Source organism: Chiloscyllium plagiosum, unplaced genomic scaffold, assembly GCF_037043375.1.
Source record: "Chiloscyllium plagiosum isolate Xiang-an unplaced genomic scaffold, Cpla_swu_hap1 HiC_scaffold_14, whole genome shotgun sequence".
Classification (NCBI taxonomy): domain Eukaryota; kingdom Metazoa; phylum Chordata; class Chondrichthyes; order Orectolobiformes; family Hemiscylliidae; genus Chiloscyllium; species Chiloscyllium plagiosum.
Window position 1 is genome coordinate 12,709,325 of NW_028270152.1, and position 27,532 is coordinate 12,736,856.

At 41.2% G+C, this 27,532-nt stretch overlaps 2 protein-coding genes across 2 annotated transcripts in view; one reads left to right on the forward strand and one right to left on the reverse strand.

The window, feature by feature from the left end:
* The window catches only part of p4htmb (prolyl 4-hydroxylase, transmembrane b), an 85,516-nt gene that overhangs the window by 42,308 nt on the left and 15,676 nt on the right, over positions 1-27,532 (reverse strand). Inside the window, exon 2 of the mRNA XM_087994080.1 lies at positions 25,201-25,282. Coding sequence (XP_087850206.1) covers positions 25,201-25,282 — 82 coding nt within the window. The remainder of the gene's footprint in view (positions 1-25,200; positions 25,283-27,532) is intronic.
* On the forward strand, positions 1,343-19,458 carry LOC122558826 (secreted frizzled-related protein 5). Its single transcript, XM_043707635.2, has 4 exons — positions 1,343-1,548; positions 6,843-7,012; positions 14,992-15,078; positions 18,759-19,458. The coding sequence occupies exons 1-4, from the start codon at positions 1,370-1,372 to the stop codon at positions 19,079-19,081; spliced, it is 759 nt and encodes a 252-aa protein (XP_043563570.2). The 5' UTR covers positions 1,343-1,369; the 3' UTR covers positions 19,082-19,458.

Below are 27,532 nucleotides of genomic sequence, written 5' to 3' on the forward strand. Positions count from 1 at the left end.
GTTTTCAAATCATGGCTACTTTGGATAAGAAACAAAAACAAATTGCTGAACCTTTGGGATCACAGGATTCTAGACTTCACTCTGCTCTCTCTCCACAGATACTGCTAGACCTGCTCGGTTTCTCCAGCACTTTCTGCCTGTTTGTTTCAGATGTCCAGTATCTGCAGTTCCTGGTTTTATTTTACATTGGAAAAGAGTTTATTTGTTAATAAAGGCCATTAATGAAGGTCAAAATAATTATGAACTGCCAGACAGCAGACTGGGTGTCATCTGTATCCAGAGAGGTCTGAAAGAAAACAAACTTTGGAATATAATTTACTTCATTTAAGATGCTAACTAGAACGTACGAAACAATTATTTTGTTAATTATAGAATTGAGAATTCACCCCAGAGTGAAAAATAAGCTGGATCGACGGCTCAAGATCGTAGATAAATCTAGCTTCCCCCAAACAAAATCTAAAATGCTGATACAATGTGTAAACATCTAATTTGTTGTGCCGTTGCATCCTGGGTCCTGAATGTAAATAGAGCAACCACAACAGCAATAAACAGGCGGGGAATAGAAGAATATGGAGAAAGTGAGGACTGCAGAGGAATACGGACCGTGCAGCTGAGCTAACTTTGGAATGGGGTCAAGGTCAGCAGAGACCGAAGGACCTGTTCCTGTGCTGTCCTGTTCTGGTGTGTTCCTTGAAAAGCATGCCCTAGCAGTAAGTGAGCTTCGTGGACTCACTGTAATGTGGTTGCAACTCGCCTTAACCCACGTTTAATATTTGCGTGGTTCGCTGCACAAAATAAACGTGTTTAATTTGATTTCCTCCGAACACAAATACATTTCCTGATGTAGCGGTTCCCTGCCAGACAATTATCGAGCAGCTGGAGGGGACCAAGACGAAGAGCAGTTTCTAAATGCCCTAATATGAAGCGTCAATCTGATGTAATAATTCGGAGGTCTTTACAATAGCAGCCATTCCTTCCCCTCATTAAAGTACCTGCTGCTCCCAGCTTCAAACCACCCCCTCTCCTGAAAATCCAAACAATAGCAGTAATTTGTAAAAAAAACACTTTGGCATTGTTTTGGTTCGACCTAATGAGTAGGGATTAAGCAGTAACTTTACTATAAATGGTCCATGGAAATTTGGCAATAGTCGGAATATCACGGTCTGCTCAGTTCGGTTGAGTTCTTTGGTCTGACCCAAGTGACACGGGAACCACAAGAACTGTGATGGCATGCACAGCATCTAGACATGTTCCCAAACTCAGCCTGCAGAGTTTATTATTCATTGTAACCTGTCTGTTGCCTGTGGCTTCTCACGGGCTGTCGGTAAACCTGGCCAGTTCCACCAGATGCTTGCACATCCCTAAGACGATGGCTCTGTGCTACGACATCGGCTATACTGAGATGAGAATCCCTAACTTACTCGGGCACGAAACACTGCCTGAAGTAATCCAGCAGTCCACCAGCTGGTTATCCTTACTGGCCAGAGAATGTCATCCAGACGCCAGGATCTTCCTCTGTTCGCTTATTGCACCGGTTTGCATGGACAGGTAAGCAGCGTAAACAGTACTCGCCCAATAACCCACGTTGCTCTTCCTCATCTGACACGTCAACCGTAACAGTGTGAATATACAGAAATCAAATTAGCATCAAGTATCAAACGAAAAGAGAAATACGTAACGAGTTGCCTTGTGAAATGTTTTTTCTTTGCTCTCGGGTTTACATGCCCCAAGGTACCAATAAACATTTACCCTGTGTCAGTGACACTACTGTCAATTTGTAAAATGGAATCAATTAAGTATTTGTTTAATACGAGGCCTTTTTGAGTGATGTATTTTATTTTGGTTTTGTTATGTATCAGTCTAACATCGCTGAACGGTTTTATTTTCTGAAAGCGAACTGAAATGCAATTATTCCAGTTTTCAAATTCCCAACCTCGCCGCCTCCAGTTATGCGACAGGCGGTTTTCAGGTGAGGTTCATTTCTATCAGTTTTCACTTTTTTGGGGGAGGGGTTGGGTGGGCAAGAAGACACTCCTTAAATTCTTATTTCTCTTCCATTTCCCGTCAACATCCGTGGTCTAATCTTGTTTGTCGGGCTCTCCAGACAGATTAACATTCTGGTACATCACTTGTTTTCCCTTTTCCTGTGGGAATTTAAAATTCCTGGTTCTCACTGGACATCTGTCTTACATGTCGCACATTTTCCAATAAGAAATCACTGAGCTGAGATCAGGAACTAGAAGTCTGGCTCAAATCTTGTATTCCCAGTCAACAGAATTAAAAAGTAAGGCAAGTTGCTTAGCCCTACTTGAGAGCAGCATGCGTATAATAGAAAACATTTGGGGCTACTGGAGGGTGTGTGCAGAGATTTGTTTAGAAGAATGATACCCGAAATATCTACGCATAGATATCAAGAAAGTTTGTTTTCTCTTTTCAAAAGGCTAGAGGATGATCGAGTAAAGGTCTTTAAATGTGAAACGGTTTGATAGGGTGGATACGTGGAGAATATTTACTCTTGTAGGGAAGAGAAAGGGAGGACTGCAGATGCTAGAGATCAGAGTCCACAGTGTGTTGCTGTGAAAGCACAACAGGTCAGGAGCAGGAGAATCAATGTTTTGGGCATAAGCCCTTCATCAGGAATGAGGCTTGTAGGCTGGGGCTGAGAGATAAGTGGGAGGAGGGATGGGTAGCTGGGAAAGCTATAGGTGGATGAAGGTGAGGGAGAAGGTAATAGGTCAGAAGGGCGGTGCCAAGTTGGAGGCTTGGGACTGAGATAATGGGGGGGGGGGGAATTAGCAAAGTGTTGAAATCCACATTTATCCGGTGTGGTTGCAGGGTCCCAAGGCGGAATATGAGGCATTATTCCTCCAGGCTTCGGGTGGTAACGATTTGGCGCTGGAGGAGGCAGAAACCCAGGACCCACATGTCCTTGACAGAGCGGGAGAGGGCATTGAAGCGTTCAGCCACGGGGCGGTGGGTGCAGGTGTCCCTTGAAATGATCTGCAAGCAGGTGCCCTGTCTCCCCGATGTAGAGGAGACCACACCAGGCGCAATGGATGCAGTAGATGACATTGATAGAGGTACAGGTAAATTTCTGACAGATGTGGAAGGATTCCTTGGGGCCTTGGACGGAGGTGAGGGGAGTGGTGTGGGCGCAGGTTTTGCACTTCCTGCGGTGGCAGGGGAAGGCATCGTGAGTTGGGTGTGGGCTGGTGTTGGGGGGGGGGGGCATCGTTTTGACGAGAAAGTCGCAGAGGGAATGCTGATAGGGGTACGGAGGGAACTATATCTTATAGGGAAGAGTTTAACAAGAAGACATCAATAAAGGACTTTCACCATGAAATCCAAGAGTGAATTCAAAATAAATTTTTATTTCAACCTAAGAATGGCAACAATGTAGAACTCATTACCTGGGATGAAATGTAGATGCATTTAAGGGAGGCAAGACAAGCAAATGAGGGAAAATAGAATAGAGTCACAATAGGTTTAACTGGGAAAGATGGGAAGATGCTTAAATAGATCATTAACACTGATATGGCCTGGCTGGGTTGAATAAGCTGTTTCTGTGCCATTTTTTAATGTAATAATACTCAGTACCAGTTCCAAAAACACAGCAAGCTCAATGCAGAGCATGAATTGAGGCTGGCTATTTCTCTTCTGTTTGATTGGGGAGAAAGTGAGGTCTGCAGATGCTGGAGATCAAAGTTGAAACTTTATTGCTGGAACAGCACAGCAGGTCAGGCAGCATCCAGGGAACAGGAGATTCGACGTTTCGGGCACAGGCCCTTCCTCATTTGCTTGTCTTGCCTCCCTTAAATGCATCTACATTTCATCCCAGGTAATGAGTTCTACATTGTTGCCATTCTTAGGTTGAAATAAAAATTTATTTTGAATTCACTCTTGGATTTCATGGTGAAAGTCCTTTATTGATGTCTTCTTGTTAAACTCTTCCCTATAAGATATAGTTCCCTCCGTACCCCTATCAGCATTGCTGAGGAAGGGCCTGTGCCCGAAACGTCGAATCTCCTGTTCCCTGGATGCTGCCTGACCTGCTGTGCTGTTCCAGCAATAAAGTTTCAACTCTTCTGTTTGATTGCCCATTTGACATGAGTTTAAGTTTCCTTCAGTTCATCATCAGTACTGTATATGTAAGCCATCATCTTTGGTTCATGCCAGCATCTGTATATGATTGTTTCAATTCTGTCAGCTTCCCTTGCTGCCTGTTCAAATGAAAGCAGGTGATGTGGACCTTTGGTAATCTATTCAACTTAAAGTTGTCTACCTCATCACATAGTCAGTAATGGAAACAACTTTATTTCATAGTTCCATAAAAATACTCAATTGTGCTCCTTAGCTTACTTAGTGTTGAAACAGGCCCTTCAGCCCAACAAGTCCACACCGACCCACCGAAGCGCAACCCACCCAGACCCGTTCCCCTACATTTACCCCTTCACATAACCTGCACATCTTTGGATGAAGAATCATCTTTGGACTGTGGGAGGAAACCCACACAGACACAGGGAGAATGGGCAAACTCCAGTCAGTCGCCTGAGGCAGGAATTGAACCCAGGTCTCTGGCGCTGTGAGGCAGCAGTGCTAACCACTGTGCCACCATGCCACTTATTCTCTTCCTGGCTGAAAGCCAAACCCATGAGCTCTTGAATGAAATTCTTAAACATTCTATTCAGAAGTGTCCTCTTCTCTATCCTTAAAATGTCAGTTGTTCCACAGTTCTACTGTAAGCCCATGGTTTCAAACATGTTCCTATTTCAAGCATCAGCATCAAACTGGAGCATTTCCACACACATATTCTAGCTTGCTCCCTCCTTTTTTTGATTTTTGGATTACTGCTCGTAATCTTTGGAGACTGAACTGGCAACATCCAAAATCAGAATGTCCTACAATCTTTCTTCCACATTTTAAAGCCGGAGATTAAAAATATGCACATAGCTACCATGGCACGCCTCAGTGCCCCATATGCTGTAGGGGAATGATAAGTTGATTTGCAACATTAATAAGAGATTTGATGTTGACCATAGTTTGTACAGTAAGGTTTGCAACATCTGAACTCAGTGCTTTGTACATTTGACCCAGTTTTCACCACTGTATGATCATCCAATACTGCAGTTATTTAAAGCTACAGTACAAAATTTCTGGGACATGAAATTTTGTCTCACATCGGAAACACCCCAACTTCTAAACTACATGAAATGGTGACCACCTACATTGTGATATAGGGATAAAAGATTTCTGGAAGTTGTTCTAACGTAATGGTTTTGACTGGCGCAGATTTGCATCAAGGGCCTTTTTTGTGCTGTAGACCTCAATTATTCTATGACGTTAGAGCATCTAAGATTGACGCGATCTGTTAGTATTAAAATTGCATCAAATGGGAAAGGAATGCCAGAACACAAATGTATAGGTGCTGCAAAAAAAAAACACCACACCAATGAAGAACTATTTAGTTTAGTGTGGATTATGATATAGATTCATGGAACCCCTAGTATGGAAGTAGACCATTTGGCCTGAGTCCACGTCAACTCTCTGAACAGCATCAGAGAGACCAGACCAGACCAACTCCCCACTACCCTGTCCCTGTAAACCTGTACTCCCTGTGGCTAATCCACCTAACATGCACACTTTTGGTGGTGTGGGAGGAAACTGGAGCACCCAGAAGAAACGTATGCAGACACGTAGAGAATTTGCAAACTCTGCACAGACAGTCACCCGAGAGTGAAATTGAACCTGGGCCTATGGAACTGTGAGCCAACATACCACCCACTAATATAGTTGTCCTGGGGTTGTGAGTACTTTCAAGTTGTGTTTATTGGTGATGCCACAATTAATTTATGTACTGAAAAAACAAAAACAATCTAAGCTTGATTAGACACATTTTAAGTGGAAATTCTTTAAGGAGATACAGGAACATTTAGGTCTCACTTCCTAATTATTTGGGGAAGTGGTGACCTAGCAGTATTATCGATAGACTACTAATTCAGAGACTCCGCTAGTGTCTAGAGACCTGGGTTCAAATTCTGTCATGGCAGATGGTTGAATTTGAATTCAATGAAAGTCTGAAAGTAAGAGTCTAATGATGATCATGAATCCACTGTTAATAGTTCGAAAACCCATCTAGTTCACTAATGTCCTTTTAGTGCCCATTCTTACCTGGTCTGGCCTATGTGACTCCAGAACCACAGCAATGGACAATTAGGGATGGGCAATAAATGCTGGCCTAGCTAAATGACAATCACAGCCCATGAATCAATAAATGCTAATGAAATTACTGAACACAGCTTTGAAATGCATCATTTTCAAGAATATGCTTTTGTAACAGGTCAGTAATTTTGGACAAAAAACACATTTTTCTTTTAATCTAAAGAAAACATCACCTCTTTATATTCACTATATAAAATCTAAAATCAGAGGGACACAGTCTGAATAACGAATCAGCCTTTTAGGACTGAGATCAGGAGAAAGTCCTTCACTCAGAAGGTTCAGCACTATTGAAATTCTCATCCATACAGTGTTGTAGATATTCTCAGTAATTGAGCATCTAAGTCAGATTGACAGATTGTTGGAATCAAGAGATATAGATAGATGTGGGAATGTGTGGCTGAGGTAGAAAATCAGTTACAATCTGAATACATGAGAGAGTAGGTGTGAAGGGTCGACTGCCTATATCTACTCATATTTCTTCTATTTATGATCTTTTGAAATTATAAAGCCACATAATACACAGATCACAGCCAGATGTTCAAACTGAAAGAAAGGAACAAAACTCATTGCAGAACACTCGCCACAGTTAACACAATATCCTCTTGATTTTTGCCCTTTTTAAGGTTTATATACCCCTGTCGCAGCCTCTGTGTATCAGTGAGGAACAGCTGCGCTCCTATCATGGCTTGCTATGGTTATCCATGGCCAGAGATACTGAATTGCAACAAGTTTCCCCCTGACCATGGCATGTGCATTTCTTCCATCAGCAACAAGACAGCATCACATAGAAGCAGTAAGTAGTTTTGATTCAACATTGTTTTTTATTTAATGGTATATCTTTCAAACAAATCCAAACAATTTTTAAATCAAATCTCATTCTTTTCTGGTTATAAGTAAACTATTTCAAGTTGGTTTCTGATATCCTGTAAATGTGAACAAACAGACAATGGAACAAACAAAACGCAATGAAAGTTACAAGGATTATCTAATCTTTTCCCTCAGGATAAACTTAATAATGCATACATTATTCATTGCACTAAACCAGAATGTAGCACCACACCAGTTCTTACTTGGAATTCTTCACAAGATAAATGCTGTCAGGTGAAACCTTTAGCATAGAGTCAGAGATGTACAGCATTGAAACAGACCCTTTGGTCTAACCCGTCCATGCCAACCTGATATCCCAACCCAATCTAGTCCCACCTGCCAGCACCCAGCCCGTATCCCTCCAAACCCTTCCTATTCATATATACATCCAAATGCCTCTTAAATGTTGCAATTGTACCAGCCTCCACCACATCCTCTGGCAGCTCATTCCATACATGTACCACCCTCTGCGTGAAAAAGTTGCCCCTTAGGTCTCTTTTATATCTTTCCCCTCTCACCCTAAACCTATGCCCTCTAGTTCAGGACTCCCGACCCCAGGGAAAAGACTTTGCCTATTTACCATATCCATGCCCCCCAATTTTGTAAATCTCTAAGATCACCCCTCAGCCTCCGACGCTCCAGGGAAAACAGCCCCAGCCTGTTCAGCCTCTCCCTGCAGCTCAGATCCTCCAACCCTAGCAGCATCCTTGTAAATATTTTCTGAACCCTTTCAAGTTTCACAACATCTTTCCAATAGAAAGGAGACCAGAATTGCACGCAATAACCAATGTCCTGTACAGCTGCAACATGACCTTCCAACTCCTGTACTCAATACTCTGACCAATAAAGGAAAGCATACCAAACGCCTTCTTCACTATCCTATCTACCTGTGACTCCACTTTCAAAGGAGCTATGAACCTGTACTCCAAGGTCTCTTTGTTCAACAACACTCCCTAGGACCTTACCATTAAGTGTACAAGTCCTGCTAAGATTTGCTTTCCCAAAATGCAGCACCTCGCATTTATCTGAATTAAACTCTATAGTTAAAAAAGAAAAGTCCTTAAGAGGAAGAAAATGAGAGAACCATTCATGCTATTGTTCTGTTTTCCTTGCATTCTATTTGAGATCTGGAAGCAATTCAGCTACCAATGCTCTCTTAAGGAATAAAATATTAAATGGGGGATCTTTACATCAAGGGACTGGTTATGGAAAACCTACAGAGATGCCAACTGATCAGGTAATAGCACAGCCTGATGAAGAAATCTCAAATTCCTGGTCTGTGTGGTTCAGTTAATGCCTTAGTATACCCACTATGCCTGTGGAATGATCAGTGCTTCAGACAAATGCAATACATTTTATTAACTTACTAAAACATACAACATTCAGCTGAACAGTATAGTGGCTAAGTATCTATTTTATTGCCCATTTACCCACCCTCCCCTCTGTGAAGTACTTAACTTCTTTGTTTCAATATGCTAACTGGGTTGAATGTCTTCATTCTCCCTACGTTTACTGTACTGGCACATCAGACATTTTCCCATCCTCAGTCATGGACTTAGCATTATCTCTGTCAATGTACTGATAATTCTGATTATGAAGACAAAAAATTGAAATGTTCACCAGGCTACGTTGAAGCTTGAACAATTTCAGTTAAAGATTTGTCAATGAGTTCTAGCAGGGTGTCATGCTCATTCTTTTTCGCCTTGAATGCACCTTCATACAAAATCTGCTAGTTTCTATCACCTGACTTTTCTATGGCAAAAAAGTGCTTGACTTCCAGTCTTGGGCCTTTGAACCCATGCTCCCTACCTGAACTTTGGCCTCTCTCTGGACCCTCAGCCACCATTCAGCTACTAAAACCCAGCACAAACCCCTTTCCACTCGCATAGATTCCTTCCTGCAGTTTCGTCCCAGCCAGCATTTACTTATCAAGTTGCTTGCTGCTTTTCCAATCATGGATAGTTTCTCTCCCACATTTGTTCCTCATAGATTTACTAGAGGCACAAACTGTTAACCACTCTCCAAAATAATTTCAAGGACAGTTATGGATGGGCAACAAATGCTGGCCTTGTCAGTGACACCTCTAAGAATGAAGACTTAAAAAGAATGATATTTAGCCTACTTTGTATTGGCTTGTCACTTGGCCCTTTAGAGTGTTTTCATCTTATTAGGTTCCGTTGCTCTCATGACAAGGTTGTCCTTCTCCTCTCAAGAGTTGTCTGTGATTCTTCCTGTTTTCTGCTTTCAACACACTCTGAATAGTTTTCTTTCAAGCCAGATCCTCTTTGGACTGTCTGACAAAGACTCATCAATAATTCCAAGATTTTATATCTTATAAATTGTAATTTAAAGCTCCATGTCTCAATTTTCCACTATACTGGAGAGATCATTAATGAAATTTTGTAGTCCCTGGATGCGGAACTCTTGCTCAATCAAGTGTTTTATTTGTTCTCAGGAATAAACTAATTCTCAAAAGCTTGTCAATTTTTTTCTATAGTATCTGTGCCTTCTTTTGAGTTTGGTAAGTTATAACATCGGCAGTAGATCCCATGATTATAGTATAGTGTACTTATTTAACATGAGTTTGAAGTATGGTCTTCAAGGATATCCAATCCTATTCTATTTGACACATATCTAACATGAAATCTTGTGTACAGCATTATTTCTCCAATATTTTCCTAATGTGATTTAGTTTTCTTAAGGCTATTAAATTGTGCACACAATTTCAATGCTGCTGCGATTTCTTCCCCTTAAAGACTTTTACTTCTGTAATTAGCTATAAAGTCTCACTTTCCTTGTCTAAATGCTAAACCATCCAGTATATCAGTACCATTTTTTTCATAAATTTGATTGTTAATGTACTTCTTACTGGGGCTTTTCCTGGATTTTCACAGGTCAGACAAAATTGAAGTTTCCTATTTTATTGCAGGCAAATAGACAATTTCCTGTCTTTGACAGCCTAATAAACAATGCATGTTCTTTTCTACAATTCCCAAAACAGACCTTGTGCTCAAAGTCTTAATCAATTCTTCCCGTCAGGCCCAGAGTTTAAATTATGGATCTACTGCTTTATCACAAAGATTTCGTTCCCATCTTCTTTTGTTAAGATTGTCTACTTTAGCTTTTAAATTGTTCCTTTTGTCATTTTTATCCTATTTTATGATCTTATAGTTGCTACGACCTTGAATATAAAGTACTTCTGTAGCTCTGAGTTTCTTTACCATAGCAGTGCTCATGATTTCTACTCACTATGGTGGCAACACCCATTGTGAGCTGTACTTATTCTTTCTTTCTTTCCTTCTAGACGTTTTCAGCTGATTTTGTCATGTTAATCTAAGGGTTATCTCCTTGCGCAATAAAGATTCGTAATTTTGTACAAAGAGGTTCACGACATAAATTTCTTAGCCAAGCCTCTAACCAGGAATGCTGCTACAGATACGTGTATCCTGATGAAATCTGTAATGATCAAGTTTGATAAGTCTTCAAGCTATTTTATATCTTATACTGCTTCTTTTGCATGTCTTACCAAGTTTGATGTCAAGGCTTTAGTCTTGCCCCAGGTTTCAACTGACTGCTGGTTATTCAAATGCTTGCAACTCCTGATTGTCTACTTTAGTACTTAAAAGTGGCAATGTTCATAAAGCTGTGAACTCACTTGGTCTTCTGGACAATTTCTTCTTCTGGGATTTTTTTTCATCATTTTCCCTTATGGTATGAAGCAACAATGCCCACTGCTGATCACCATGTGGTATCTGTGGGTCGAAGGACGTTGCCACCAATCCTCTTCCCTTGGCTGTGTCTAATGGCCTTATCGGTTTACGGAGGTAAAGGATTAATCATTGAATAAAATTAATAAGAAAATGCTCTTTTCTGAAAAAAAAAAGCAATAGCAACACATTACATCAGTCAGATAAAATGTTACTACTAAGACTATAAGGAAAAGCATGAATATATGATATCCTACGTTGCTCTGCCTTATTGCCACCAGATTGGTTGAATCTCAATGGAGTCTGCAACTTTAATCCTTTCAGAACCTTTGTACCAGAAATGAACAACAGAAATCAGTAAACAGTGCTAGGAACTTGTCAGGTTAACATAAAAACTCAAGGTGTGTCATGTCTAAGGTCTGTTATCCAATGTGACTACAATGTAACTCCATTACCTCTTAACTAAAGAGCACAAAATATTCTGATTGTTGCCAAGAATAAAAGGAAGGGACAGAATGTGTGAATGTCATTTTGCATCCAGGAATCTCAAAAGTGTAGAGAAATTTCATAGTCAAACAAATTCAAAGGCTTTGCATTTTAACACATCCAAAATGAGCTTGATAAACTGATGGCACAAATCAAGGGAAGTGGTTGTGATCTCAGTCTAGGTCGCGGGCATAGTCTCAGGATAAAGAGGCCCAATTTAAGACTGAGATGAGGAGCAATTTCTTCTCTCAAAAGGGTTAATAAATTACAAGTTATTTAGGCTTCATATGATGAGGAACTTCTTCACTCAGAGGATGGCAAATTTTCTATCCCAGAGGGCTGTGAAAGTTCAGTCATTAAGTTCAACAGAGATTGATAGATTTCTAGAAATGAATTACAGGAAGGAACATAGTTAAAAATCACAACACCAGGTTATAGTCCAACAGGTTTAAGTGGAAGCACACTAGCTTTCAGAGCGTCACTCCTTCATCAGGACTACCACCGGATGAAGGAGCAATGATCCAAAAGCTGGTGTGCTTCCAATTAAACCTGTTGGATTATAACCTGGTGTTGTGTGATTTTTAACTTTGTATACCCCAGTCCAACACCGACATCCTCAAATCAGGAAAGGGACATGGTATAGTGCAGGAAAATTATGTTGAATTAGGTGATCAGCCATGGCCTAGAATGGCAGAGCAGACTCAAAGAGCTGAATCATCTACTCCTGCTTTCATATTTCAACATTGATGTAGCTGAGGATATGAAATAAGCACTGGATATGTCAGCAACACCATGCCCCAAGAATTTATTATAATACTCAAGCTTCATTGTGATTTGTCATTTAAATATTAATAGTATTTAAGGTGTGCATCTTTTACAAATTGCAATAATAACAGGGACGCAAGAAATATAGTTAACATCACATTACATTTTTCATCCTAAATGCTGGTATGACAAATTCTAGTCAATATAAGCATTTATGGAATGTGCATTTCAATGGGTCCACAATACAGTCAGCCAAACCAAGTACTTAAATAATAGAAAACAAGCTTCATCTCTTCCTTATCCACTATTGATGCTGGCAAGTTTTCAAGCAGATACTCAATACAGGTAATTTAGAACATAAGAACTAGGAGCAGGAGTAAGCATCTGGCCCTTTGAGCCTGCTCTGGCATTCAATTAGATCATGGCTGATTTTTTAATGGCCTCAACTCCACGGACCCACCCTCTCACCACAACCCTTAATTCCTTTACTGTTTATAAAAAAATTATCCATCTTAGCTTTAAAAACATTCAATAAGGAAGGCTCAACTACTTCACTGGGCAGGGAATTCCACAGATTCACAACCCTTGGGGTGAAGAAGTTCCTCCTCAATTCAATCTAAATTTGCTCCCCCTAATTTTGAGGCTATGCCCTCTTGTTCTAGTTTCACCCAACAGAAGAAACAACCTTTCTGCTTCTATCTTATAGAAATATATAAAATTATGAAAGGAGTAGACAAGATTTCCTTCATTCTTCTAAATTCCAATGAATATAATCCCAGTCTACTCACTCTCTCCTCATAAGCCAACCCGCTCAACTTGGAATCAAACTACTGAATCTCCTCTGCACCCCCTCCACCACTGCCAGTATATCCTTTCTCAAGTAAGGAGAGCAATACTGGATGCAGTACTCCAGGTGTGGCCTCACCAGCCTCCCATACAGCTGCAACTTAATCCCCCTCCTTTTAAACTCAATCTCTCTAGCAATGAGGACAAAATTCCATTTTGCCTTCTTAATTACCTGCTGCACCTGCAAACCAACTTTTTGCAATTCACGCACAGCAGCATGCTGCAATTTTGTACCATTCAAATAATAGCCCCTTTTACTGTTACTCCTACCAAAATGGATGACTTCACATTTGTCAACATTGTACTCAATCTACCAGACATTTGCCACTCACTTAAACTATGTCCTTCTGCAAACTTTCAGCATCCTCTGCATGCTTTGCTGTACCATTTATCTTAGTTTCATCCACAAACTTTGACACACTACACGTGGTCCCCAAATCCAAATCATCCATGTTCTCTAATTTCTCTCCATCTTGTAGTGTCTTGGAGCAGTAAGATCAGTACAATTGCTGCAAAGACAGAGATAATGTATTTCGTACAGACCAGTGATTAGACAGACATTACATCACTGGAGGTGTTGCACAATGATACTTTCCTCATTCTTCACTTCAATACATCGCACGCTATTTCTTTTTCCATTCCAAACAATTTCTGGTTAAGCTCGTCTAGGCATATAGCTTCATCATTAAATTAATCCAGTATACCACAGAGTTACAGGGTAAAAACAATGACTGCAGATGCTGGAAACCAGATTCTGGATTAGAGGTGCTGGAAAAGCACAGCAGTTCAGGCAGCATCCAAGGCGCAGTAAAATCGACGTTTCGGAAAGGCCTTTTGCCCGAAACGTCGATTTTACTGCTCCTCGGATGCTGCCTGAACTGCTGTGCTTTTCCAGCACCTCTAATCCAGTACCACAGAGTTACAATCCAATTACCTAATGTAGAGTACAGTAGACTACATAACCCAGGTTGGCAGCACGGTGGCTATAGCTCAAACACTCCGACCCTGTCTACGTCATCATATTGATAGCTGAACAGTCGCTCTGGATTCTTAACTTTTGCAGTTATGTTCAGTTATTTTGTCCTTTTTTTGAGTGGTTGGTTTGCTGCAGTCAGATTAAGAGTTTGTCTTGACCTTTTCCCTTCTGACTGCCTTGTCAGCTAGTTCGGTTGTCAGATCATTAGAATCATTTTACCTGGAATGCAGAGCTACATTAGGTGATTCTTCAACTGTGACGTTCATAGCACACTAGCACTTGAACCCAGGCTTGCGTCCACAATGCCTCATTCCTTATGAAGGGCTTTTGCCCAAAGTGTCGATTCTCCTGTTCCTTGGATGCTGCCTGACCTGCTGTACTTTTCCAGCATCACACTCTCGACTCTGACCTCCAGCATCTGCAGTCCTCACTTTCGTCCACAATGCCTCAGTTCTCTAGCAGACCATCTTCCATGAGCATCCTTAGACCAGGGTAGCAGTAGTTTTTAACCTATTTTTAATTTTCACAAAAAATGTTAAGTGGTGGTGGTTTTCTCCGGGGAAGGGAAGGAATACTCAACTCCCTTCTACCTCTTCTTGTTTGGTGTCTCTTTTGGTTTGAGGTCGCCCTGACACTTTACAGGTGCAACATTCTATGGGTCCCACACAGAACTCTGCAAGATAACACTCATCCACAGTCTGTCTCAGTCCTCTTAAAAAAAAGGGATTTAGATTTACAAGTTAAAGATGTCCATTGCACTTTAAGACTCTAATTCGTTGACATAACAAGGCACTCAAAGCTATTTTCACCAGATGGATCATATGAACACAGAATTAGGAGCAGGAAGAGGCCATCTGGTCCTTTGCACATTCTGCTATTCATGAAGATCATAGCTGAACTGATTACTCCACATTTATTTCAACTCAGATAACCTTACAGCTCTTACTCATCAAGAATCTACCTTTTACCTCAGAAACATTTGAATGAAGAATAAAAGAACTAATATAAGCTTCAACTCCTATCCCCCAAACAAAGTTGGAAAAACACAAGACTGGTTCATTGTAAAGCACCGTAACCATAATACCTGCGTCTAATAAATATATATTTCTGTTCATTACATAACAGTGCCTCAAGCAAGCTGTCAAGACTGTGAATTAGAAGAAACTACCTCAACAAAACAAATACTCAATATATTTTGTTCACATGATTTTGGTAAGTACAATTTGAGACAATAATGAAAGGGTAGAACAGAGGCTCAGTGGTTAGCATTGCTGCATCACAGCGCCAGGGACCCATATTTGATTCCACCCTCAGGCAATAGTCTGTGTGGAATTTAAAGTCTCCCCGTCTGCGTGGGTTTACTCCAGTTTCCTCCCACAGCCCAAAGATGTGCAGATTAGGTGGATTGGCTATGCTAAATTGCCCATAGTGTCCAGAGATGTGTGGGTTGGGTGGATTAGCCATGGGAAATGTTCAGAGGGTCAGTGTGGACCCGATGAGCAGAACAGCCTACTTCCACACTGTAGGAATTCTATGATTCTATCAAGTGACTCTCAAATCTTTTTCTTGCTAACAGAAGCTAATAGCTAATGAAGCTAATATCTAGTAGAAATATTGTCAAATTACTGGGACTAAGGTCAAGGGCTCTGTTTGCAGCTTTTGACTGAATCTGCAAAACAAGAATGAGACTTTGAGGAATATGTGGCAGAGAATGTTGACAGGAAGAATCGTCCACAGTCTCCACTTTCTTTGTCCAATGGAAATTTCTCAAGAATGTCAGAAATATTTGTTTAGGGACAATATTGGGAAATATTTGTTTAAGGGCGGCACGGTAGCTAGCACTGCTGCCTCACAGTGCCAGAGACCCGGGTTCAATTCCCGCCTCAGGCAACTGACTGAGTGGAGTTTGCACATTCTCCCCGTGTCTGCGTGGGTTACCTCCGGTTCCCTCCCACAGTCCAAAAAAATGTGCAGGTTAGGTGAATTGGCCATGCTAAATTGCCCATAGTGTTAGGTGAAGGTCAGTGTGGACTTGTTGGGTCAAAGGGCCTGTTTCCACACTAAGTAAACTAATCTAAAAAAAAAGTCTCTCAGCAGTGCAGTAGTTTCATTAACAGACTGAAGAATATCAGTTTCAATCCTATCAAAATAGTTATCCGATCAAGGTACTTGCAAGGTGAATCCTTTTGGTCATAAAAATCCAACTGATTGACGAAAGGTTTCTGGGAAAGAAATCCTGTTCACGAGCTTTTCTGGCTCATTTGGGTTCAGGCTAAACAATGTTAACTCTTAATACTTGAAGTGGCCTTGCAAGACACCCAATGGAAAAATAAATCAAAAGAAATCGTTTAAGTTATGCAGCTTTCAGTACGGACAGACTTTAAAGATTTTCAATAAGTAACTTTTATTTTCAATTACTATTGATCAAAGTAGCCCATTCCAGATCAGTTCTTGTATTAGACCATAAAGGCTGGGAAACTAATATTGTTTGGAAAATTACAAGTTGTTGCTAGTCATAGCTCAACAAATACAGACAGCCCTCCCGTAACTTACCCAAATGGCCAGTACTCATGTGAGCCTGGTCGATTATAACCTTGTATACAGAATGGCATCATAGCTGATCTCAATCTTGGCCTAGGCAAAGAGAGAGTGAGTATGAGGAGAGACTGGCAGCTAACATAAAAGAAATAGTGCAGGTATATAAATAGTAAGGGTGGCAAGAGCAGGAGTAGGGCCAATTAAGAACCAAAATCGGATAAACGCAGGAAGGCAGCGACATAATTGAGGTATTTAACAAATACTTTCAATCTATATTTACAAATGGAAGAGCTGCTGCCCATGCTACAGTGAAACAGCTAATAGACTAGAAGGAATGTAAATTGATGAAGAGGAGGTATTAGTGGGCTGTCTGGATTTAAGGAGATAAGGCACAGAGACTAGATGAGATGCATCTCAGAATACTGAGGAAAGTGAGCATTGAAATTGTCGAAGCACTGATCAGATATCATTTCTACTCTAATAAAGGTATTCAAATATGGTTATAGTAGTAGGTAGGAAGAAATAATTTCCAACTGGTGAAAGGACCAAGGATAAGGAGGCACAGATTTAAAGTAATTGGCAAAATATGCCATGGAGCAAATAGTAACAATCTGGAATCAGTAAGCTGAGAGTGGGGTGGAGGCAGGTTCAATTAAGACATGTCAAAATAAATTCTAGAATCAGAGTCTGGCACAGTGGCTCAGCACTGCTGCCTCACAGCACCAGGGACCCAGGTTCGATTCCAACATTGGGTGGAGCTTGCACATTCTCCCCGTGTCTGCGTGGGTTTCCTCTGGGCGCTCTGATTTCCTCCCACAGTCCAAAGATGTGTAGGTCAGGTGAATTGGCCATGCTAAATTGCCCACGGTATTAGATGCATTAGTCAGAGGGAAATGGGTCTGGGTAGGTTACTTTTTAAGAGGGTCAAAGGGCCTGTTTCCACATTGTAGGGAATCTAATCCCACCAGTGCAGAAAGAGGCCATTCAGCCCATCACTTCCACATCAACCCTCCAAACAGCACCCTACCCAGACCTGTAACCCCGAATTTACCATGGCTCACCCACCAGCCTGCTCACTACGGGGCAATTTACCATGGCCAATCCACCTAACTTGCACATCTTTGGGCTGGGGGAAGAAGCCAGAGCACCCAGCAGATAAAGGGAGAACGTGCAAACTCACAGAGATAATCATCCAAGGCTAGAATTGTGCCCTGGTTGCCGACATTGAGAGGCAGTAGGGCTAACTACTGAGCCATTGCACTGTGAAATTAAATTGTTATCTGTAAAAGACGACTACAAGGTTACATTGAATCACATTGGATGAACTTGGAGATTCAGTAGATACAATCTGTCAAATGGCCTCCTTCAGTGTTGCAATACAACAGTGGGATACTCTACTTAATGCAACATGAAAGTGAAATTCTTACTGCTGCTCAATTTAGGTTTAGGAAGTTATCACAGAGAAAGAATCAAAGCAGGGATTATACTGTCTGCATAACTTAGTGTTATATTGGGAACCATAGGAAACTATGGTTAAAAGTCAGTTTTGCACATTCAATTCAAGTCACAGCCAGTGCAAACCTGTATGTCCCAAGCATCAGAGTGGTGAATAGGGCATGAACTTAACTTCTTACTTAAAGTGACAGTGAAACATGGGACACATCACCCAAACAAAGTGAGTTTTTTTTTTAAATCCTCAAGAATGTTTTTTCCATGTCATTAACATCTCCTTCAAGTAAAGCTTCCATGCAGCAAGTTTGAAATGAAGTTTCAGCAATTTCTAAACAGGCAACTGTGAAGAAAATTATCACAATTTCAGTAAGTTCAACATAGATTGCGCACAAACTGGAAATCCTTCATTCATTCACTCTCTTGCCTGCCCCTTTGAAAGTCACTAACTTGCAACAGATGGTTCCAGGGGATTCTGTAGCCTTCCCAGAGCACTCTCACATGCAAGTTCAAGACCCATTGTCAATGGCACAGTCATCCCAATTGAACCTGCCCACAATCAAAGTCTGTACAAGCAATATTTTTTACCAGGGACAGCTGGATAGCAATCAGGAATGGCTGACTGCCTTCGTTCACCCAGCCCAAACAAAAAACCAGAGAACAGTGCTTGAGAGTAGGGAATAAAAATGGAAGCATCCAAGTTATGCTTTATTGTTGCAACAAACACTATTGTATAAAATCTTTGCCAGCTCTATTTGTCTGTCACAATTATTTGTACATTACACAAACTTCTCTATAACTTGGCAAGATTGTCAAATTACTTGGTTTATTCATAATTTTATTTTTCTAAATAGTGAATTTTGAAACATTGAAACTTACTACTCAAAATATTCTCCCTCCAACAGCAGTAAAAATCAGAATTTCAAAGAGAAACACGAGTTTTACCAAGATCTCAGATTTTGAGATGGACAGCAAAGTGGAGGTCTTCAAGCACGGGCCCCTCCTCAAAACCGAGATCCATCCCAGGCTTCAGCACTGGCTTGACTTGGATGCCACTTGCGTCCAGAACATGACACGAGGCAACCGTACAGGAACTTTTGTAATTGTGGGACGAATCCAGGATGGCAAAATTTTAGTGTACAAGGTTTTCTTGTGGCAAAAGCGCAACAAAAATCTCATGCATGCTGTTAGAAAGTGGAAACACTACAGATGCCGCACGCAATACTGAGATAGAACGGTATATTTGTAAATATGTATTAAGTAACTGTAAAGATCCTATAAAGTACTTTATCTTTTTCAGTGCTGATGTCCATTCTTAATAGCAAATTACGATCAAGAGTCAGAAATTTAGAATTGGGGCAGAAAGTGATCTCTATGAAATAGAGGGAATTTCGACAAGTATCAAGGTGGAGTCTTTTATTGACATGAAGTCTGCAAGATTTATAAACAAAGTAATATCTACTTATTCCCAGCCCATTTGTTGTCTGTGTATGCTCAAACAATCAGGACTACACAGGCTACACTAGATTAAATTTACATTAAATTAGTACCTGTTTTATCTTAACAATCTAATCATTTTGAGGCTTTGAATTCTTCGATATTTTTCCTCCAAATATCTGTTGTTGATCAGCTCCAACCATTGTCAGCATCATACCTTTTTCTTTAAGAATATGAATTGGCCCCTTGACTCTTTCAGTTTTTATTCAACACGATATTAATCGAACATGAGTCAAATTACTTTTGCAAAAACTTTAGTCAGACTGCAGCAGTAAGATCAACTACAAAACTGTATGATATATATTGCTGAAAATGTGTTGCTGGAAAAGCACAGCAGGTCAGGCAGCATCCAGGGAACAGGAGAATCGACGTTTCGGGCATAAGCCCTTCTTCAGGAAGGGCTTATGCCCGAAACGTCGATTCTCCTGTTCCCTTCATGCTGCCTGACCTGCTGCGCTTTTCCAGCAACACATTTTCAGCTCTGATCTCCAGCCTCTGCAGACCTCACTTTCTCCTGTATGATATATATTGCCAACTTTGTCTATACAGAGATAGCAAAGACTAACTAGGATAATGTCCATGCTTGAAAGATTTAAAAAGTTCAAAATGTTGGAACTGAAAAGGTTAAACAGCAAATCTAAGAGATAAAATTCTCAAATGTTTCAAGGGAGTAATGCATTGTTCTGTGAATTAGTAAAAAAAAAAGGCAAAGATTCCATGTTAGAATCACACAAAGAAGAAAACTACTCAGTCTATCATCCTTATGCCAGCTCTTCACAAATTCTCTTGTTTTTCCACACAGTATTGTTAATTATTCCTTTATGATTATCATTGGAAATAAGCAAAATCTGTTTTATTTGCAGTATTGTTTGAACAGGGTGGTTTACCACAAGAACTCATGAAATAACCACCAATTCTGGCTAAGAAATAATAAAAGCATTAAAAATTATAGGCAAATGAAAATGGCATATATAGTTTCAGTTATAGAGTAGAATGCCTTTGTGTTGTAAATTCTATACATACAAATTTTTTTGAGATTATTAGTTGATATTAGTCGCTGTTTGCAAAGTACAAATGCACAATGGATACAAACCTCTGATAAAATTGTTCTTCATTTAAAGTGGTATTTTGATACACTTCCTTAGTAGGTTGAAGTGTATTGTGCAGAATGGACTGAGTCTGTAGAATAGGAAGGTCAAAGTAATGCATCCTGAATTAAATTACATCCAGGCATTGTGACAGTAGGAAATCTACCTTTGGGTCAGCCTTCCTTTCAGAGTGAAGTAGAAAAAAAAGTTAATTTTCTGCACTTCTTGACCACCATTACTTTTTCTGAAATGCATGTGTGGACATGTATGGACTTCAGTAAGGCGTTTGACAAGGTTCCCCATGGGAGACTGATTAGCAAGGTTAGAACTCATTAATACAGGGAGAACTAGCCATTTGGTTACAGAACTGGCTCAAAGGTAGAAGACAGAGGGTGGTGGTGGAGGGTTGTTTTTCAGACTGGTGGTCTGTGACCAGTGGAGTGCCACAAGGATCGGTGCTGGGCCCTCTACTTCTTGTCATTTACATAAATAATTTGGATGCGAGCATAAGAGGTACAGTTAGTAAATTTGCAGATGACACCAAAATTGGAGGTGTAGTGGACTGCGAAGAGGGTTACCTCAGATTACAACAGGATCTGGACAAGATGGGCCAATGGGCTGAGAAGTGGCAGATGGAGTTTAATTCAGATAAATGCGAGGTGCTGCATTTTGGGAAAGCAAATCTTAGCAAGACTTATATACTTAATGGTAAGGTCCTTGGGAGTGTTGCTGAACAAACAGACCTTGGAGTGCAGGTTCATAGCTCCTTGAAAGTGGAGTCGCAGGTAGATAGGATAGTGAAGGTGGTGTTTGGTATGCTTTCCTTTACTGGTCAAGAGTATTGAGTACAGGGGTTGGGAGGTCATGTTGCGGCTGTACAGAACATTGGTTAGGCCACTGTTGGAATATTGCGGCCAATTCTGGTCTCCTTCCTATCGGAAAGATGTTGTGAAACTTGAAAGGGTTCAGAAAAGATTTACAAGGATGCTGCCAGGGTTGGAGGATCTGAGCTGCAGGGAGAGGCTGAACAGGCTGTGGCTGTTTTCTCTGGAGCGTTGGAGGCTGAGGGGTGACCTTATAGAGGTTTATAAAATTATGAGGGGCATAGATAGGATAAATAGACAAAGTCTTTCCCCTGGGGTTGGGGAGTCCAGAACTAGAGGGCATAGGTTTAGGGTGAGAGAGGAATGATATAAGAGAGACCTCAGGGGCAACGTTTTCACCCAGAGGGTGGTACGTGTATGGAATGAGCTGCCAGAGGATGTGGTGGAGGCTGGGACAATTGCAACATTTAAGAGGCATTTGGATAGGTATATGAAAAGGAAGGGTTTGGAGGGATATGGGCCGGGTGCTGGCAGGTGGGACTAAATTGGGTTGGGATAGCTGGTTGGCATGAACGGGTTGGACCGAAGGGTCTGTTTCCATGCTGTACATCTCTATGATTCTATGACAAGAACTGGAGCAGGCTCAAGTATGATGCTACCCAATGTCATATAACCTGTCAATTTTTTTTATCCATATGCTATGAGCAACACATCAGTAATGTCATTAAAACCTTACATCAGCAGTATTGTTACAATCCTTATGACAGAACCGCTAGGTCAAAATCCTGGAATTTCCTTCCTAACACTACATGAACCTAAGTGTTCAAGAAGATTGTTCAAAACCATCAAGGGCAAATGGTCAATAGAACATAGAACATAGAACAATACAGCACAGAACAGGCCCTTCGGCCCACGATGTTGTGCCGAACTTCTAACCTAGATTAAGTACCCATCCATGTACCTATCCAAATGCCGCTTAAAGGTCGCCAATGATTCCGACTCTACCACTCCCACGGGCAGCGCATTCCATGCCCCCACCACTCTCTGGGTAAAGAACCCACCCCTGACATCTCCCCTATACCTTCCACCCTTCACCTTAAATTTATGTCCCCTTGTAACACTCTGTTGTACCCGGGGAAAAAGTTTCTGACTGTCTACTCTATCTATTCCTCTGATCATCTTATAAACCTCTATCAAGTCACCCCTCATCCTTCGCCGTTCCAACGAGAAAAGGCCGAGAACTCTCAACCTATCCTCGTACGACTTCCTCTCCATTCCAGGCAACATCCTGGTAAATCTTCACTGCACCCTCTCCAAAGCTTCCACATCTTTCCTAAAGTGAGGCGACCAGAACTGCACACAGTACTCCAACTGTGGCCTAACCAAAGTCCTGTACAGCTGCAACATCACTTCACGACTCTTGAATTCAATCCCTCTGCTAATGAACGATAATACTCCATAGGCCTTCTTACAAACTCTATCCACCTGAGTGGCAACCTTCAAAGATCTATGTACATAGACCCCAAGATCCCTCTGTTCCTCCACCTGACTAAGAACCCTACCATTAACCCTGTATTCCGCATTCTTATTTGTTCTTCCAAAATGGACAACCTCACACTTGGCAGGGTTGAACTCCATCTGCCACTCCTCAGCCCAGCTCTGCATCATATCTAAGTCCCTCTGCAGCCGACAACAGCCCTCCTCACTGTCCACAACTCCACCAATAAATGCTAACCAAGCTAGCAAAGGCCTTATCTTGTGAACAAATAAATTCAACTAAATTAACCAAGATGACAATCAGCCACAAATGAAGACATTCTCAACAAGCTTCCAACACAATTCAAAATGGATGCGTTATGATGCAAAGCAGTGGCAACAGCATGGGTTCAATTCCTCCACTATCTGAGGTTACCATGAAGGACTGTCCTTATCAACTTCGCCACTTGCTTGAGGCATAGTGACCCTCAAAGTAAACCACCACCAGTAGTCACTCTCTAGTGACAGAGTAGGCCTATGGTCCTCTGGCAATATGGTGACTTTACCATACTTTTTATTGTAAGAAGTAACTTTCCAGAGTAAGTAGTTAGATAATTAGATTAGGTAATTCAAAATTGGTCTGTGGTTAATGAAAGGAGGATGCAACTGCTGGTGAGGCAAGGGGTTAAAATGGAGGAGCCCCAACCCTGCAACTGCCCAACAATTACAAGGCTCTTGCGAACTGTGTGGACAAGAGCATGGTCTGCAAGGAAGACAAGCAAACTGAACAGGATACCTTGGCAAGGGAGCCATTCAAATGTGGGAAGGAAATTAGAATGTAGCTATGAGAGGGGACAGTATGCCAAGGGAGATAGGTATTATTCTCTACTTGCCCTGTGTCAGGGTTAAGGTCTTCTTGTGCTTAAGGAGAACTCAGAGAGCATGAGATCATAAAACACAGGAGCAGAATTAGGACATTGGACCCATTTGATCCAACAGGGAGAATTGACAGAGTACATGTGGAAAATTTATTTCTTGTAGGAGAGTCTAAGATCAGAGGGCATGATCTTAGAAAAAAGGTTCACATATTTAAGACAGACATAAGGAGGATAAGCGGGCTGTGATCTTTGGAATTCTTTATCCAACTCCAAGTTAAGGCTGATTCATTAAATATATTGAAGACCGAGATAGACAGATTTTTGATTAGTAAGGGAATCAAGGGTTATGGGGAAAAGTGGACTTGAAGAATATCAGATCAGCCACGATCTCATTGAATGGCAGAGCTGACATCATGGGCAGAATTGCCTAATTTTGATCTTGTCTTATGGTCTCAACAGTAAATTAGAGTCAAAAATCCATAAATTATACATGGAATTAGAGGTAGAAGGATAATCTCATGACTGTCCTTATTAGTCCCTGCACAAATGTGACACCATAAGTAGTCTCTCAGTTTTTCCAAGCTGGCCTCCAATATGGGCAATGGTAGCTCCACCTTAAGTTCCATGGAATCAGTTGTGACACAAACTGCACACTCCGAGAGAACCACCTTAAAGTTGCATTAATCTTAATTACACAGACTCCCAGAGACTCCTTTATCCAACTCCAAGTAAATCTTGTTAAATGGTCAGGTCTGCTGTGGCAAAACCGAAGAATAATCTAGACATATCTAATTCACTGTTATTATCCACAGCTCCTTGCTAATGTTACTTCTGTTTTTTCCTGTTGTGGCTCTTCCTTGTCTATGCCCATAGGTCTTCTGTATCTTAACCGCTTTCCTGTTGATATTGCTTCTATATCAAGAGTTACCGGGTCACATGGACGAGTTTTTTTTTGTTCTCTAGGAATATTTCTACTGATCCTATTATATTTGATATAAGCACTATAAAAAAAACTTTTGAATATTCTGAAAAGCAATTACAGACACTGTAGAGCTTTAAAGAGATTATAAGTTTTCCTTACTGTTGTGCTTCTAGTCAAAAATTGTGATAGTATTGTCTCTTCGGGACAAAGGGAAAAAAAGTAGAACTAAAAGCAAAAGTGCTACAGGTGATATATTCAGCTTGTTTCATATTAAAGATTTGCCAGTGATTAAAATTTCTCATTTGAAGTGAGACAAAAACTAAGGCTAATTCTACATTACTACCTCTATTGCCTTTCTTGCCAATACAGTGAATTTGAAATGCTACCCCAGTGTGTAATTCATACATCTCAGGTGATGAGTTGTATTTGGACATAGGAAGGTTTTTCGTCAGTGGCATCAGGACATTATTATTCTAGTCCCAAGTGCCTGTAATGAAAGACAACAAAAAAAACTGGATTTTCAAGGCACTAACCCAATGATAACAAGACCTCCAATTGTTATCATTGTTAAAGCTTTCTTTTTTTCTGGATTCAAACACAATAAGACAAAGATTCAAATTCTAATTGTCCAAGACAATTAAAAGCTCCATTCAGACCCTTACCAAACAGAAGTGGTTTTAGGCTCAGTGTTTTCAGGTAGTGTATTTTGTTAGGGACCAGATCCACCTTTTGCCTGTGGCCAACCTGCAAAGAAAGAAAGGTTACATTATATGGAGTGACAAAAAAATTAACATTAAGAATGTAAATTAGAGCTTCAGAGCAGTGACTGATAACCAAAGTAACAAAATAAATATGCCCTTACACTAACTGTTCACATTAAGCAGCATTTTAAAAGGTACAAAAGTGATGAGCTTTTCAATTAGCGACCTTCTCATATCATAGGCCCACTAGGATCCCTCTGATACCTTCCTTACATTCTGACAAAGACAGTAGGGGAAAAGCTCACAAGTGATCCTTCTCTCACAGCAAATTCACAACTTCTTACTCCACCATTTCTTATTTATAACTGCATCAATACTCGTAACTATGGTGATCACTCCTCTGAACTTTCCTTTCATGTTTTGCCTAAACTCCAAATATGCTTTTACAAATTTTTTCTTCATCCTTCTCCCAATAACAAATAGAAATGCAGGCTTCACTGTTCTTTTTCATACTCTAACACAAGATTGCACAACCCTGGAATTTTTCCTATCACTTATGGATGGTACCACTCTGGAACACCTGCTCATCGATCAATGTCACAATATCCTTCCTAAAGTGTGGTGCCACACTGGACACAATGCTCCAACTGGATTTAGCCAATGATTTATAAATCAATAATTAGAGTTAAACCTTCTTGCTCTTGTACTCAATACCTCTATTAATAAAGCCAAAAATTCAGCACTTTGTTTTAAACAGGCTTACTAATTTGGCAAGCCACCTGCAAACATCTGCACCTGTCAAATCCTAGCTTGCATCATTTCCCTTTAAGATTGTACCATTTAGTCTATACCTTCTCATTGTTCCTTGTGAAATGCATCACTTCACACCTTTCTGCATTAAATTTCACCTACCACCTGTATGCCCATTTCATGAAGCTGTCTGTTCGCAAAATACCCATACTGTATTATATCATGCATACCCCACTTTCTCTGCTCTCTGCACATCTACAATGCTGTTAGTATTTATTACTACACCTAGTTCAGTGTATTTTACTCTCCGTGGTTTATTTCCCCTGCCAACCGTCTCCAGTCACTTCAAGTTAACCCCACACCGGCAAACTTTTCCAGTCTACATGAACCAGACTCCCTGAGCCAAATCATTTCACGTCCCACTACTCTTCCATAACCTCCACTTCAAAACCACACACCACTGGACCCTTCACATCTCCTTTGACCCAGACACCTCTCTGGGCCTCTCCCCATCTCCACCCGAGCTGCTCCACCTTCTGCTCATTCTCCAAACCTCCCCAACTCTAGCCCCTCCACCTCTCTTTCGACCCCATCATAGTTCCTCTCCCATTCAATTCAACTTTCCCAATACTCTAATTAGCCTCTGACCTCTTCTGTTCCATTGTCCCTACACCACAAAAATGCCTCACACATACACCGCATTTATATACTCCTATCCTACCACTTCTATGCAGCTCCCTATTGCATCACCCTGACACTCTTCCACAACTGCCACTTACTCCCCCAACAGCCCAAGTCGCCTCTCTTCTGTCCCTCTCCTCACCCATCCCTTCCACACTCTCTCACTACACACGTCTCGCCACCCCACCCACCCTTTTGTCCCTCCGCCACACTCCTCTCCTCCATCCACATCACCTGTCCTCCCACCATTCCCCTTCTCCCTCCTTCACCAATTCCCCCTTCTCCATCCTGTACCCATCCACCTCTGTCCCCTAACCCCAACCAATCCCAGCTTCTAGCACTGCTCTCTCTGCTCTCCAGTCCCCAACAGCTCCCTCTCTGACCCAAAACTAACTGCCCCCTTCCCCCCCCCTGCCCCCAAACCTCAACTCTTCCCCATGCCCAACTACCACTCTAGTCCTTCCACTCATTCGCTTCCCCCACCGGTCCAGCCTCACCAACACTTCAACCCCCCTTCTCCCCCCCCCCCACTCCTCCAAAGTCTGGACCTCCCTCCCCATTTCCACTCCGCACCCTCCCCAATAGACAAGTCCCCTGGGCCGGATGGGGTTTATCCTAGGAACCTCTGGGAAGCCAAGGAGGAGATTGCCGAGCCTTTGGATTGATCTTTAAATCGTCATTGTCTACAGGAATAGTGCCAGAAGACTGGAAGATAGCAAATGTGGTTCCCCTGTTCAAGAAAGGGAGTAGAGACAACCGTGGTATTTATAGACCAGTAAGCCTTACTTCTGTTGTTGGTAAAGTGTTGGAAAACGTTATAAGAGATAGGATTTATAATCATCTAGAAAAGAATAATTTGATT

What these genes read in the sequence shown, in the direction of transcription:
- LOC122558826 (XM_043707635.2), top strand. Translation starts at nt 1,370, where the DNA reads ATGGCTCTGTGCTACGACATCGGCTATACTGAGATGAGAATCCCTAAC. An exon ending in GCACCGGTTTGCATGGACAG is followed by an intron (nt 1,549 to 6,842) that starts GTAAGCAGCGTA and finishes GCCCTTTTTAAG; the next exon opens with GTTTATATACCCCTGTCGCA. An exon ending in GACAGCATCACATAGAAGCA is followed by an intron (nt 7,013 to 14,991) that starts GTAAGTAGTTTT and finishes ATTACATAACAG; the next exon opens with TGCCTCAAGCAAGCTGTCAA.